We start from the raw sequence: 16,646 nt of genomic DNA, 5'->3' as shown, positions 1-16,646 counted from the left end.
AGAAATATTTTTCATATGTTATAGTAATAACGACAAAATGTTGATGTGAGGTGTGTAATGTGTGAAGACTGAATTCCAAATAACAAACAAACACTTTCACAAAAGGTATAACAAAACAAGTGTGCTTTTATTCAAGAGTAAAATAAAAGAAAAAGAAATTGTTCAATTTACATGTTGCTGTCAATGTGTGAAAACTGAAACCCAAATATCAATCAATACGAAGTAAAGGCGTTTGCATGCATGTGTGTGTTTGACGGGAGCATGTTGAATAATACACAATAAGTGGCTGAAAGGTTATTTAAATGCACTCTTCACATCCGTCTTACAATCTTTCAACACAGAGATACATGTCCAATAAAAGACAGCTGGGTTTAAGTTTATTTATCTGCTAAGTACAAAACTGATGAACTGCTACAGTATTCATCACAAGGTTTAGAGATGTATAACAAACATTTAATGATGAAGCTTGACGTTGTTCATTATTTGCCATATTTAATATTCATCAAGAATTAGAAAGAGTTCTCTTAGAGAGGATGAAGTGTCAGATTCTTATTAAATAAACCACCATGTAGGAATATGATTATCTGAAAACTACTATGGACTTAACTTGTGTGAATCAATCAGACTGAATTACTAATATTATAAAATTGAAATCGAATAAAAATATAAGTTTTAAGTTTAATTTGCAAAATCAGCTCAGTAAAAGGCACACATGTATTTGGTAGCAGAATTATCAAGAAATAAAAAGGTTTCATATTTGTGCACTTATAATTCCATCGGATAGGTTCTTGAAAGTGTGAACATTACAAAAAATATAAGAAGTCTAGAACCTAAGTAATTAGAACATGTTTTTTAGTACAGCACAATGAAAACATAACAACAGAGCTACTGTAGATTTACAGATTAGTGCATTTTCAATAATAATCTCTCATTGTATATGTTTTGTTTATAATTGTGTAAATGTTTATGTTGGTGTACTTTTATTTTAAAAGAAAGCGATATTCTGTATTAAAAATTTCTGTGTTAATGTTTAGTGTTCTTTTCTTACTTAATGTTTATAAGCATCTGTGTAGGTTTGGATTATGAAATTACAAATGATGATCTTTATGGCCACATAATATCATCAAAGAAATATTTCCAAAAGCAATTAAGACATTTTCTGCCAGCTTCAAGGAGCTTTTTGGATTTTTATTTAATAAAAAGCTGAATTATTATGCTATCGTATTACTTAATGGGAGACTACCTAATAGGATTAATTTAAACCATAAAAGGAAATAGTTTAAGATTTACAAATCCTCAAGATTATCCTGTCAACTACCCAGCCCAATGGAAATTTGTTAATTCATGTAAGAAATGCAGGATGCCAAATATATGTGGATATAACCAACCACTTTGAAAATTATTTAAATTTTCATGTAAATGTGACAAGAAGAAATAAAATAATTATTTATATGTTACTAGTCAAAAGTTTTGGGTCACCTGGAATTGTCATGTTTTTTGATAGAAATTGATAGCACAATAGAACCCCATTATTCTTTTCACTTACTGTATATTGCAAGGCATTTCATTTACAGCATGTTGTTTTTGAAGCTACGTATAGATGCCAAAGACAAGAAAAACTGTATGGGCATGTACTGTAGGAAAACTGAGTAAAATCAACAGTCACTGACATAGTACTATTTCAACAGTGAAAAAAATGTGTTATACATATGTTGAAACAGTGCGATCAGACGGCATACCAGTGAATGTTCAGATCTTTGGGGGCTCAAGTCAGTGACGTAAAAAAGAAAGGATGTTATTTACTTTACAGCACATGAAGGACTAAATATATTTTAAAAACATAATAAAATTATCAAATTTGGCGGTATTTTTGGTCAGTTTCATGAAGGTTCATATATGGGCATAGAATTTAGTAACAAATGCCGGCCAGTCAAATGTGCAGGTTTTCATACAAAAGAAAAAAAAGCTAAATTCTAAAAATAAACAATAAAGCAACATTATTAAATGTAACGTGCCTTTTGTGACACATTACATTTTATAATTAGTAACTATATAACATATCTAGTTACTTTTTTGTAAGTAATAAGTAATGTAACTAAGTTACTTTTAAAAGTAATGCTCCCCACACTGCTTAGGAGACACAGGCTTCATGCTTGCTTATATATTAATAGTAGCCATTAATGATGTTTAATATTTTGTTTTACTGTATTTTTATGAGGGGCGGCACGGTGGCGCAGTGGTAGCGCTGCTGCCTCGCAGTAAGGAGACCTGGGTTCGCTTCCTGGGTCCTCCCTGCGTGGAGTTTGTATGTTCTCCCCGTGTCTGCGTGGGTTTCCTCCGGGCGCTCCGGTTTCCTCCCACAATCCAAAGACATGCAGGTTAGGTGGATTGGCAATTCTAAATTGGCCCTAGTGTGTGCTTGGTGTGTGGGTGTGTTTGTGTGTGTCCTGCGGTGGGTTGGCACCCTGCCCAGGATTGTTTCCTGCCTTGTGCCCTGTGTTGGCTGAGATTGGCTCCAGCAGACCCCCGTGACCCTATTCGGATTCAGCGGGTTAGATAATGGATGGATGGATGGATGGATGTATTTTTATGAAATTGGAGCGTTTGGCAAAGGGGAACTCCATAAGTGGACTTGCGCATATTAAATTGAGTTTTTAAGAAATGATGTTAAGAAATGTTTTGAAGTAAGGCTTGTTAAGTTATTACACCTGCAATTATGATTTTGTCTCTTTATGATCTTTCTGGAAAATGCTTTTTCAATCTTGCTTAACCTTGTGTGTACTGACAGCTCTTGCAAAGATCCTCAGAAATCTCTTTAACACAAATTATTATTCCCTTCTATACAAACTGAGTTCTGTGGAACAAACAGAGTGTCAGACATGATTTCCAATGTTTTAATTTGAGAACAGTGAATGCTAAAATGAAGACAGAAAAAACTTAAGTTGTGTTATTTGTTAAATCAGATTGTTATATATTGCTAAGTCTAAAACAAAAATCAAATCACATTGTGAACATTTTACTACCAAGTTGTAAATTTTGCTATTTCTTCTTGTTGTTTAATTTAATAATTTAACAAAAATGTATAAAACAAAAACATATTTAAATAATGGTAACATATAAGACTAGTAAAGGAAAATGGGGGTTGGGGGGATGGAGGATGTTTCCCATAAATGCCAGAGATTAACATTTTAATCTTGGCTGTTCTAGGTATCATCTGGAAGAAAGTGTTAAGAAGATTGCAATTCTTAATCTGTGTCATCCACTGCTGTTTTTGTATATACATAAGGAAACACCTCTTCATAAGAATTAGTGACGCAAATTCATTTAAGGAAAGCAAGTCCAGAAAGGCTTTAAAATCTTTCCAATCTTTTTAAATACTTGAAAAATATATAAATGTATTTTTTGCTTTGTTATACTTTAGCCTTGGACTTGCTTAGGAAAAAATCAACTATATATATAAGAATTCCAAATGTTTGTTAGAAAACATAATATAAACTATAGAAAATAAGCACACAATAATTACAAGTAAGCATCAAGGCTACCTCTACATAACCCAGCTAAACTTGAAATAGAACAATTACTATTGACCTGAAGAGTAATACAATACATACATATAAATTTAATATGTAGACCACCCTTTCAATACTGGAGCGTGTTAAAGAATACAATTTTCTAATGATGTTAGAAAATTCCCACCAGACTCTACATGCTCACTTTTAGAATACTAATATTAATTTCAACAGTCATTTTTGATTAGCAGATGACCTTTACAACTTGTCATCTCTAAAGGAAACAAATATAATTTATTTTCATAATGTGAATCAGTGCTTATAGAGGGTAAAGTGTAAACATTGTGTAAATGATCTCCATTATATTACCTGAACAATAATATTTTTGTAACATAATCATTTTAGTACTTGTGCCATATATTTGAAATTGATTTGCTTGATTAGCCTCAAAATACAATAAATCTAATTAATCATTATAATCAATGAACCTAACATTAAGACATCAGCCACTATGCAATAATTACTTAATGCAAAAATAATCTTCAGGTAATTAATTATATCAGCCTTTAGATAGAGACAATAACAATGCAATTATATTATTGTTATTATTTTTTACATTTATATAGTTCCTTTTCATTACTCAAAGTGCTTTACATATAGAGTTGGAGCCACTGCAACAGCCACCAATGTGCAGCATCCACCTGGTTGATGTGACGATGGCCATTTTGCACCAATACCATACATTAGCTATTAGATGGTTAAGGGGTGAGAGAGATAGCCAATTAGAGATGGAGGATGATTAAGGGGTCAGGATGACTACAGCATGGAAGACAGTTTAGCCTGGACATAGGGATGTACCCTGCTCATTAGAAAGGATTCCCAGGGATCTTTAATGTCCACAGAGAATCAGGACATCAGTTGTACATCTTATCTAAAGGAGTGCACCATTTTTACGGCACAGGGTACCTGTCATTAAAGTGGGACATTGAGATTCATGCACAGACCACAGGTTAAGTGTATCCTGTTGGCATCCCCAACACCTCTAGAAACTAATACTTTTCCTAGATGGACTCCCATCCCATCAGGCTGAACCCAAACATGCTTAGCTTTATCTGTTAACTACCTGTTAGTTGGTTAAAAACTAAAGAATAATATACTACAAAAATACAATAATATTTTCTAGGAACATTTTGTAGCATTATTAATTGTCATTTATACAGTTTCAAAATTATATCCAATCTTACAATATTCACCTAGTAATCCATACAAACATGCTAAAAATTAACAGTACCTTTGATCAAAACACCTGATAAAGTAGTAAAAGAATAGATGCATACCTTAGTCTTTTCTAGCTGAAGTTCAATTTGAATGTCAGTGAGTTTGGCCCTGAGCTCTTCATTGGCAGCTTGCAAAGCAGCCAGTGCATCAGGTTTTTCTCCCTTAGCTCGGCTGCCAGTAACCTTTTTTGACATTGTGAGATGGTATTTTCCAGAGGGTCAGATCCCAAGCAGAGAACCCTCTGGTTTGAGGCTTGAGGCTTCTTTTTCCTCTTGCCCTTCAGCTACATTTTCTTTCCCACCTAAAAACAGAGAGAAAACAATGAGATCTAATCTGTAATAAGTACTGCCTTGGATTTAAAGATGTGATCAATTCAGGAATAGACTGGTTACAGAATATAATGAAGACTTCTGTGTGACTTCTCTCTTATAGTGGAGAGATGCCACCTCTTAAAACTTTAGTACAGAAGTTTCTCAAGTTCACCAACTATTTAGTTTATTTTTCATGAGGTACACTCAATCTATGTAACAGTGAATTGTATTCTTTCCTAGTTTTAGTTTGTCAACAACTAACACTAGGAAAGCAGTGGCTCCAGGAAAGAAAAATTATGTCAGGCTGTCACATAACTCAGAACACGTGAACTTTGACAATCCAAAGCTAATCTTTAAGCTACTTGCACATCCATTTGTGCACATTTTGGTTTCATAAGGCATCTCATCCTTGCTGTTCTTTAAGAGAGATTTCTGTGATTTCACTTGTGATCTACTGCTTTGTTAATTGGTTTTAGTTTCATTTGGTTTTGGGAAGTAGCGGGTAGCCCCACTATCACTGCCTTGACCTGTGGATTAGCTGCATGACATGTGTAGTGTGTGGTCCCACGACTGCATGAGCACAACAGTAAGTTGTTTGAATGTAGGCATGGTGGAAAGGGTGGAAGAATGACTATGGAATGCTGTCTATTTCTTGCATTATCTGAGGGAGGGTCAAGGAGGGAATCACTGGGAGCTATTTTCAGTGCTTGTGTTTATGGTCAGATTCACAGGGACGTGACTGTGCCTTGGTACAGCATTCTTTTTCATTTCTCATCTTAGATTAAACTCATTTTTATGTGTTCATTATTTACATTCTGTTTTTGTTACATCCTGTTTTTTATGTGACATCATTATGTCACCATTTAATATATTTATTTTCCTATAGACACAGCACTTTTGAATCATTTTCTGCTGTTTATAGTTCCGCTATTCTGTGTGTGCTATTATTGATTTACCCCACACCTTCTCCCACTCTGCAACTCAAAGGGCTATTGTGTGCATGAACTGCATTTTCTATGTCAGATTTCATACTAGGTGGAATTTGTTACTTTAAAATTATCAAAACACTGTACATGGTGGTAGTTCTTAACAACTCTACAATCTCAAAACCCTTTTACATACATAAATATGCCAGGCTGGGCAATCATGTATCGCTCTTACTTCTTCACTTCAGCTCCTTGCCGTTGCTCTTTGTAATCTTGACTTGATCATTCTTATTGCTGATTATGGTTCTGATCCTGGAAATAAAACTAAGTGGTCCAATTCTGTTTCCCTTCTGTTAACTCATTTTGTCACTAGCCTGTTTTAACTTCATCAGTCACACTTCCTACTAATACATTTGTCTCCTACAGTTGGAAAACTCTGTTTTCCTGGTCAAGAATTCTCGAGGTCCAAATTCTTAAACATTATGGAATACAAGAAGCCCACAACAAAGCACAAACAACTTCCTTGAAGAGTAACACATCAAATTTGTGATTTGCTACCAAAACCTATATCCCAGCAAACATCGGTTCACTTAATGGCAGGTTTTTGAGGTGTCCCTCTTTAGCTCAGCACAGCTTGAATTCTTCTAAGAAAAGACTATGTAAGATATCAAATGCTTTCCTCTGGCTCTTTCGAAAGTGATTGTATTTCCAATGATTTTGTGCAGATGTCCACTGTAGACACATTGTAGCAACAGTCCCGCTCATGTCAGATGTTCCCAGGAAGACTTTGCCTTACAACATATTGGATTACCCTAAAAAAATCAACCATTGCCACACTGGAAAACAATACCTATGTACATATGCAATATCCTATTGCACTTAGATGTTGATCCATGCAGCTGCACAAGGATTACACCACCATCTGCAGAATATATGGTTGACTTCTTGAGTTGTCATGCATGTGTGTCAGAGGACCTTCTCGCAGGCTCAGTTGAGGTATGTGATAAGCCACCGCAACATGAGGGGGTGCTGCCACTAATGTTATCATCTCCTTCTTTTATCACAGTACCAAGGAACTGCCTGGTGAAGAGATTAAGATCAAGGAAGGAGGCATCATTACTGGCCAGAGCAACCCACTAGACAGAGCTCCACTAGAGTGATTGTAATTATTACCTTCCTTTGAAATTCCCGCTAAAGGGAAAAATGCAAGTGAACATTATTTTTGTTACCTTTGCTTGATTTTTTTTGTCTCTGGGAAATAAAAGAGAAGACCCGATTGGTGCCCCAAAATTTCCTAACTGCATTAAGGGACCGTCATTCAAGCACCCAGCCAATGAGTCTACATGAAGTTAACTGTCACTATACAAGACATTTTCCTCTTGCTATGTTTTTTTGCTTAACGAATCTTTTTAAATTAGGTGACAATAATAAAATCTAGTCATACTAAACCTCAAATTGGACAGGCTCCTATGGTTTGAATGTTCTTGCATGTTGCATGTATACCACTAATGTACTGCACTGTTGTTTACGTAACCCCATTTTGTTAGCTTGCAGAAATCTCCAACAGTCAGTTGTTTCTATTGACAGGATGACAATTGGATAGACGCTGCTTAGCTGTCAAGTTATTGCATTCTTGGCACAATCTAAACATTTTTATCTATGGAAACCACAACTGGGTGGCTGTGTTTGAGATGGTTCTAGTGCAGCATGTTGTGCTCAGTATCACCACACATTCAAAGTAACACATTTTGTGCTGTTTATACATTTTGTAATTTTAGATATACAGTACACACGCAATATGCCAATCTACATCTCCTGCATCCTTGTAAAGTCTGATCTGTACCATATGGTAGGCAGTAAAAGTTCAGGAACCTTTAAAAAAAAGAACTGTAATTTTAGAGAAAGTTGGTGAAAATTACTGAAAAGATGGCAAACGTTGTCGACCGTTATGACCATTACGTGTAGAATTTCTAAATGAAACCTCCTTAACTTTTGTAAGTAATCTGTAAGGAATGAGCCTGCCAAATTTCAGCCTTCTACCTACACGGGAAGTTGGAGAATTAGTGACGTTGGAAAGTTCAATATAGCGGCCGACAGTGGCGTCATACCAATGAAATAAGTACGTACATCAGTTTCGGTTAGCGCAGGGAAGCTGCCTACCAAATTTCGTGAAGATGGGGCCATAAATAAGAAAGTTCAACATGGCGGACTTTGTCGACTGTTATGACCGTTAGGTGTAGAATTTCAAAATGAAACCTGCTTAACTTTTGTAATTAAGCTGTAAGGAATAAGCCTGCCAAATTTCAGCCTTCTACCTACACAGGAAGTTGGAGAATTAGTGATGTCAGTGAGTGAGTGAGTGAGTGAGTGAGTGAGTGAGTGAGTCAGTCAGTCAGTCAGTCAGTCAGTCAGTCAGTCAGTCAGTCAGTCAGTGAGAGCTTTACCTTTTATTAGTATAGATTCTGGATTAGTGTGACAGCCTGATGTTGCCATGGCTGGCACTGCTGCCTCACAGCTCCAGGAGATTGGTCTGTACAATCAACAGATCATACCAATGACTGCATGTGTGTTTTTTTCAGTGCCCCAAAGTCCCAAAAGCATAAATAATACAATTTTAAATTTTATATACAGTATATGTGCAGTACATAACAAAACAATTGGATTGGGTTCAAAAATGAGTTGTTCAATATAATACTTTACAACTGTGGTTGCTGCAAATCTGACATGGATACAGTAAAACAGAGAAAATACATACAGTAGGATTCCAAAATCATTCCAATACCTCTAGCCATACCATAAGCACTTCAGTCTTGATATACTATATTGCACAAAATTTACATTATTACCTGAAGTTGTAAAAATAAAAAAAAACATTTTAAAAGGTTTGCACTCATTGTTCACCAGTTTATAAGCAACAGGCAAAGTGGCAACAATATCTGTAGATTACAGCTAAAGCATTAGCCTTAGTCAAACTAAGACACAAACTCAGTGTACCAGTCACTGTATCAGATGTCATTTGAAAAGTTTAAATCAATTAGCAAATAACACCAAGGACAGAAGCATTATTAGCCACTTCAACAAATAAGAACCACCAACAGCCAAGAAAAATTAACCCTGGTTCTAAAAGAGATGTCTGAATTAAACCTAATGTTTGCAAAAAAGTGATTATGAAGGTTATACTATTATGCTGAGATCTATAAGATACTCTGCTTTGCAAATTAAATTTAACCTGTAGTTGGAAAAATACATTTACAACAATAAGCCTTAAAATATTTTTATAAAAACAGGGGTGGGCAAAGTTGGCCCTGGAGAGCTGCAGTGGCTGCAGGTTTTTGTTCTAATTATTTTGTGCTAATTTACATTCTTCTATTTAGTTTTCTTTGCAGTAAAAACAAATCACAATAGCTAATATTTGTACATGTTTGAAAAACAGAATATATTAAACTTCACAATAATAAAAGGCAACAGATAGTCCACCTATAATCTTATATACAGTATAACATAATTTCAAAAACTATGTGATTATTAGAATGTTTTATTTTTGCACTTTCACTTTAGTAAAAGTCACCAGTCTGATGGTTGCCATCAGAAGTAAAGTGTGTGAACATATAGTTACATACTACTTCCCTACAGTTGCCAGACTGGGTAATTTAAATGGCTAATTTTGAAAATGTCAAACAAGAATGATAAAAAAAAACTTAAGCAGAATGCCTTTTCATATTTGCCTATAGTTTATTTTTTAATTAAAAGTAGTTGATTCATTAGTTGATTAGGACTTCACAGACACTTTAAAATACAAATGAGTGTAATCAGCATAAAATGAGACCTATTTACAATGCCAAATATGGGGAGAAAAGTTAATAAAACTTGGGAAATAAATGTAGATGGGTTAACCTATTTCTGCTGAGAGAGATGGATTTTGAGCTATTTATGTGCACTTACTTTAAAAAAAATGTTGAGCTTATAGTTTATTTTGAGCTGGTGCCAACCAAGTCTATCTAACACAGATCACCTACAGCTGCATAGCTGATGGCTGATGGAAGTCATTACTCAGAGAGTTGTACTGAGTGTTTAATCTGTGGTTTGTCATTTCTGTACAGTTCCATTTACAGCGTTTTTTTTTCTGACTTTAATGGCTGTGTGTTCTGACCATGCTTTCCTTCCTACATGGCTAGACAGAGTAAAAGCGAACATAAGGCACTCTTGCAACAGCCACTTCACCTTCCACGTTTTGACATAAATGCAATGCAAACCTTAGTTTTTCTTAACATCTCCAATTCAGTAGGACATTTCAAGCTAAATTTTATACTTTACAATGTGGAAACAATGCCTTTCTAAAGCCATCAGACAACACAACATACAACATTCTTAGACCCACTTATTCCAATTCAGAGTTACAGGGACTCAGTGCCCATCTGGGACCAATTTAGGACCACCAGTTAATTTAACATGTAGGTGAGGCAGGCAGATATATAAATCTGGTTTGATTTGCTAATGCTAGTGACATTATGATTCCCACAAGGACAAGCAGATGGACAGTGAAATGAACAATATGAGATTAAAGGTAACTTATGACAATACTATAAATGAATAAATTTAGGTAACATGATTACCAACTTTAAAATCTAGGCAGAATAAAATAGCAATTTAAATTTTTATATTAGAGTAAGATCAACCAAGATCTATTAAAACATTTTTAATACAGTTTTGAGCTTTTGCTCTTACTTATACCATATTCCTAAAATACAATCTTCCTGAATTGTACTGTATAAAATGTGATTTGCTGAAAAACTTTGTTAATTAAAAACATTGGATTTAAATGAATAATTATTATTACATTTATGCATATTGAATAGTTGGAGCACTTACAAGTTAGTCCAAATAAATACCCAGCAGACAAAAGTGTAAAATATATGAAAAAAATTTAATAAGGGAAGATGAAAAATTAACAAAGACCTAATACCTCACAAGGACTATAGTATAAATGCAGTCAGCTCCTTCATAACACCCTGGTCTTTCATCCTTTTGGCAGATGACCTCCCAAATCCAAGGTTAATGTTTACATAACCAAAAAGGGATTATAAGCCCCAGCCAGAAAGTACTTCTATATACATCTCAGGAACCACTTCCAGAGTTCTGGATGGAACAAGGATATAAGTATACTGATTGCTCTTCAACAACTTAGAGAAGCCACTTAAATTTCTCTCTAGTTCTTTCTTCAATGACCTGGGGAAGGAGGTCCTAATACATTAATATAATTCTCCACTATCCTACAGTACTTTGTCTAGAGCTCTGCAAGTCCCCATGTTCACCTGGTACTTCAACCCCTGTTTCAGATAATAAGTACCACTTTTAAATCAGACAACATTTATGTAAAGTTCTAATGAGATATAAAGTCACAGTGATGGTTAATTTTTTGCATTTTAAGTTGAATGATACAATATAAATGCCCATTTCAATTTATTCATAAATAATATTGTAATTAAATATACATAACTTAAATTTTTACCTGAAATGGTTTACTGCAGTCAAGCTAAGCCAACGCAGTAATTGCATGCTGTTTTCTACCTAAAGAGATCAATGTAGGCTGGCAATAAATCAAACTACTGAAGTGGAGTTTAGTGGAAGCCAGGCAGCTAACTGATTGAAAGCCAGAAAATTCCCAAACAGAAGAAATATTGCTACTAGTGCAATAATTCTATTTGATAATGTACACCTGCTTTTGCTTGCAGAATTCAATATAGAAAAGGATAAAAATATTTTCATGCATATAAATTATATTAATGAAATTCAGAAAAATATTTTGTACTACTTTAAACTCAAAATAATTTTAGCTTTAGTTTACTGAAACAGACATAGGGTTGTCAATAGGCAGTTTATTATTTTACTAGCACTAAAATTACATCAGATTTATGCAAATAAATACTGTATTCTGACAAAATAAAATGTTGTGATTGCATTAAGGGTATACAGTGAATTTTGTGTACATCAAGGAAAACAAAGACAAAATTAGAACTTTCAAGACAGGAATAAGTAAGTCCTGAAGTTATATAAAAATATATATGGTTATTAATACCATTCAGAAACTTTCTTCAACAGAAAAACCTGAATTAATTCACCCATTTTCCAAGCACATTACTTCAGATAAGATCAAAGAATGCAAGGCAGAAACTTGATCTGGATGAGACAACATTTACACACACACACATTCAGGTACTGTATATAGGGCAATATACAATCAGTCAGAAAGTAACAATTAGTACTCTTTTCCTATGATATGACAGAAAATGGTAGTATTCCAAATAAAATAAATAAGCACTTCAAGAACATGCAAACATAACACAGATCTGCCCAGGGCTCTAACCTAGTTTACAGGGGTTGTAAGACAGCGAACACTAAGGGACAATGCTGCACCATGAGCAATAATGTACTAATATTTGGAAGAAAAGTATTTTAGAAATAATCATTTTGCTACAGCTATGAAAATACATTATAATATTTGCCACTTAAAGTTTCATATAAAGACTACTAATGTTATAAATAATCGAAAGTTCCTATACAACTTTTATTAATTTCACATTTTTCATACAATGCACTAAGTCTGCATAGAGAGATCAAATTTTGAGATGTAGACTACACATGCTAAGCATGTTTGGCTCTCTACTTTACATTTCCATATCCTCTTCTTCTCTCAAGTCTGTAAGAAGCCAATCTAGAATTTCATAACACTATATGATTTGTCTTATAAAAATCTAGATATGTACAGCTTCTTATTTTATGTTTAAGATTTAAAAAGAACCAAAAGGTAAAACCAATGTTTTTGCTAATTAAATGTAACACACCGATAATTCCATTAATAAATAAATTTGGAAACGGAGCACATCTTTCCTATCCAGTTTTCTGCCTGTATAAGGCCCGCCCCCACTCAATTTTCTTGGATACTGCCTTGTCTAATGCTTAACACTTTTTCTTTCATTGGCCAGTACTTGCTACATATTCAGCCTTCCTATTGATTATGACTAAGGCTGACTTCTCTGCCAACCTGTGTATTTCGACTGATTATTTCAAAAGTAGAACTTAGCCTCTAATTAAAAAACTGGTTTCAGTGAAAATCTGCAGACATTATACATTACTGAATAGGACAGAGAGAGAAACAGCTGTTTATATTGTAATAAGTAAAGGATTTATTTAATATTACTATAAAATTATTTTATTATTCAGCACTGTCAGGTATAACATGACATAGGCCACATGGGTTTGTTTAGTGAAAACTGTATAAGCCAAAAAAAAATAAAATATTATTTAATTATTTATGAATTGGTCAGGGCGGCACGGTGGTATGCTTCAAAAGTATCATTCTAAAGGCTGGTGCCATCATTTCAAGACGATGTGGTAGCTGCAAAAGCATACACTTTGGATAGAAGATAGATGCTGTTAAAATTGTTTAGAGATTACATAATTTAAACCTACCTCTTAATGTCTTAATGTTTTCACAAAAAGAAAAAAAACAGAATAAAGCTAATTTTTTGAAAATGATTACTGAATGTTACTGTGTAACACCAGAATATTTTATACAATTACTACTAATTTAAGACTTACCAATGGATAGGCAAGGCCAAGCCATAATAAAGTTTAATAGTATTAGATATTATTGATCAATGTATCAATGATTAGAAACATAAAAGTCTACTCATTTTCATCATTTGACAAATACTGTATATTAGGGTCTAATGTTGGGGATTTATATTTGTTGCTTATGCAGTTTTATTTAACACTGATATATACCAATCCAAATTAACGTCAAATTTGTTTAGTGCAACTTAGGGTCACAGAAGGATGGGACCAATTTAGAATAAGAAATTGGCCTAACATTTATGGCTTTATGGGAGGTCATGCTAACAAGGAAGGAACAAGGGATTTTCCTGCCAAGAGTTCCTTAACATTCAATAAATAGTCTTATTGTTAATATTGCATTAATGTATTAACTAACCAGGCATACAAACTGTCTAGTTACAATGAATTGCCTCTCAGTATAGCCGTATATTTCAATATCTTGGGTTTCCATTGGTTTTATTTTATAAAATGAAATATTATGAATTATTTAATAACCCCACTGATCAGACCTCACGGACAATCTACATTTACCTGAAAATATCTACTATCCAATAAGAACATAGGTTTTCTGCTGAAATTCATATTAAATACAAAGTATGTAATTCATTGAGTGTAACAACCTTGGCGGATTTAGTAAGAAAAGGTAATTAAGGATATTTAATTTAACTATTTAATTCAAAATCAAGTGCATAGTACTGGCTTTCTCAGGTAAAAGGAAGCAGAGGCCAAAATATATTGGTTGGCCAAAACGCATTGGCATCTTAGTGTCACTGGCTCACATTTTTATTAGTAAATATTAAGGTATCAAAAAACAATAAATATTTATCTTGTTCTAGCTTACTAAGAAGATTAAGGATTTTAAAGCAGTAAGTTTTCATCTGATAAACAAAGAGAAAGGTCTGAGGTGTCAAAAGTGTTCCATTCAGAAGCCACTGGCTTTTTAGGAACATTATTTATCTGAAATCTGCATTCACACCTGATGCTAACATTCACAGTTTTTCTTTGGAAAGCAACCAGCTTATTCTATAGGTTAGCTCTCTTGACCCAGGTGTCTAAATAGTAACAGATCGCCCAGTGAGATTATCCCTGAATCACAGTATACAATATTTTTATATTCCATTCAATTAATCCAAATTGCAAAAATTTCAGTACAACAGCACCCATTACTTTAACTATTTTAAAATAATTGTTTAGCCCATTGTTTATTTTCTGCAACAACATATTCTGGTAAGGGCCATGACAGTTACAAGATGAGCAGCACAGACTAGATTCTCTCTTCTCAAGCAATCTTTTCTCCCAATTGTTTCCATTGATGGAAGAAGAAATAAAATCTCTATAGCATGTTCCTGGTTTAATTGGGTCTTGACTACTACACCTGTCATGGGTGACACCCAGGGTGCACCCATAGAAGATTATGAAGTCCTCTTCAAATGGCTTCTGTCAAGGTCATCCCAAGATGTCACACTGCTCTCCCTGTTATACTAAGTTCAGCTACCAGAGAAAGAACTGATTGTGAAATCATCCTTTTCAGTCACTAATCAAAACTGGTGAATTTAAACACAGAAGCATTGCTGAAGCTCAGTAAAACACGAACTTTATCTAACACAATCTTGAAAAATAATCATTTTTCCAGTATTTCCAGTCAATCACCGATCTCACAATCCATTCTTATCTTAGAACAAGAAAACAAATTTAATTGGGCAGTTGATCCTCTTTAAATTCAGCAAGCAAACTACTTTTTTCTTGCATGGACAAACATGACCTCAGATTGGCAAGTGCTGATTCTCATCCTACCACTGTCATACTCAAAAAGACAAAATCATCCAGAATTGCCATTTTAAACACCCCAGATTTTTGGCTGTCAAAAATATGGATGCACTTAAACATCTTGCCTTTAATATGATATGACATAAAATGTATTCAATTATAGAGCTCTATGCCCAATTTAAATCAGTTGAATTAATGCAAAAACTTAGGAAAAGTTTTTCTAGTGTCAAACCACATTGACACCAGAACCCTAGGCTCAGGTAGCCCTTTCTATGAGACACCCTAGAATGCATGATCATAAATCTTCTCCAAGGCTAAAAAACATGTAGAAAGGAAAGGCAATCTTCCATGCTTTTTCAAATACCTATGTTTGATGTTTGCAGCAATATAAGATTGCCTCAACCCCAAGGGCTCTTACCATTCACTCCAGCAGATCAAACTGTCACTTGAGCTAGAATCAGATATCCTAAGGAAAACATTACACACAGATCGAATGACCAATTTGCACATCAGGAACACTGCAGCCCTCTACTAGAGGTTCCACTGGCTTTACCTTGCTCAAACATACTTCACTGTCTTTTGTGTGCAATTCGGACTAGCTGAAAGCTTCAACAGGCTTGTTTAGAGCTGGCCACAATTCATTCTCCATGGCAAAATTATTTTATTCCCACCCTTTCACTACAACCATCTCACCTCTTGACACATTGGCAACTCTCACTCAAAACAATTCAAGCTACAGCTAGCACTGCTCAGAATGTTTTTTGTTCAAATTTGCATCTCAGTGTTGGATTAAAATAAAGTTTTTATTCACTAGTAAAGACTCCAAATTCACCAGCCCAAGGTATTTAATTATTCTTATGCTGGCCACGCTGTCTTCTACAAAATATCTCCAGACTAGGAGAAAAACCAAAACTGACCAGTACACAACTTTATAAATTATATAAATTAGAGATTTTTGTTTGGCAGCACAGTGTACCATAACTCATTCAGTCTTGGTGCTACTAATTTTTACTTGACAATCCAATTAATTTTGTCAATAAATCAATGACATTGAAGTCTTTTTGATCAACAATTATCAGTATGTAGAAAGCATGCAGCTTATAAAAAATGAGATCCAGGTGCATTCCTTGAACTGACTGCAAGGCACTCTTATTTTCAGAAAAATAACCTGCCATGTTGCCTTTTTAATCTGATCTTGGATCTTTGCCTGCTCAGTAAAGCTAATCATCTGAGTTAACAAT

General features: G+C 34.3%; 1 protein-coding gene across 18 annotated transcripts in view; it reads right to left on the bottom strand.

The window, feature by feature from the left end:
• Positions 1-16,646, bottom strand: part of jakmip3 (Janus kinase and microtubule interacting protein 3) — a 124,174-nt gene that overhangs the window by 70,991 nt on the left and 36,537 nt on the right. For all 18 annotated transcript variants that reach the window (XR_005635734.1, XM_039770312.1, XM_039770321.1 and 15 more), the window contains one exon: positions 4,847-5,088. Coding sequence is in view for 17 of the 18 variants with exons in the window: in XM_039770312.1 (XP_039626246.1) it covers positions 4,847-4,981 (135 nt within the window). In the remaining variant the exon portion in view is untranslated. The remainder of the gene's footprint in view (positions 1-4,846; positions 5,089-16,646) is intronic.

This window comes from Polypterus senegalus, chromosome 1 (assembly GCF_016835505.1).
Source record: "Polypterus senegalus isolate Bchr_013 chromosome 1, ASM1683550v1, whole genome shotgun sequence".
Classification (NCBI taxonomy): domain Eukaryota; kingdom Metazoa; phylum Chordata; class Cladistia; order Polypteriformes; family Polypteridae; genus Polypterus; species Polypterus senegalus.
Note: the sequence above shows the minus strand (reverse complement) of the source record. Positions and strands in the feature narration are given on the sequence as shown.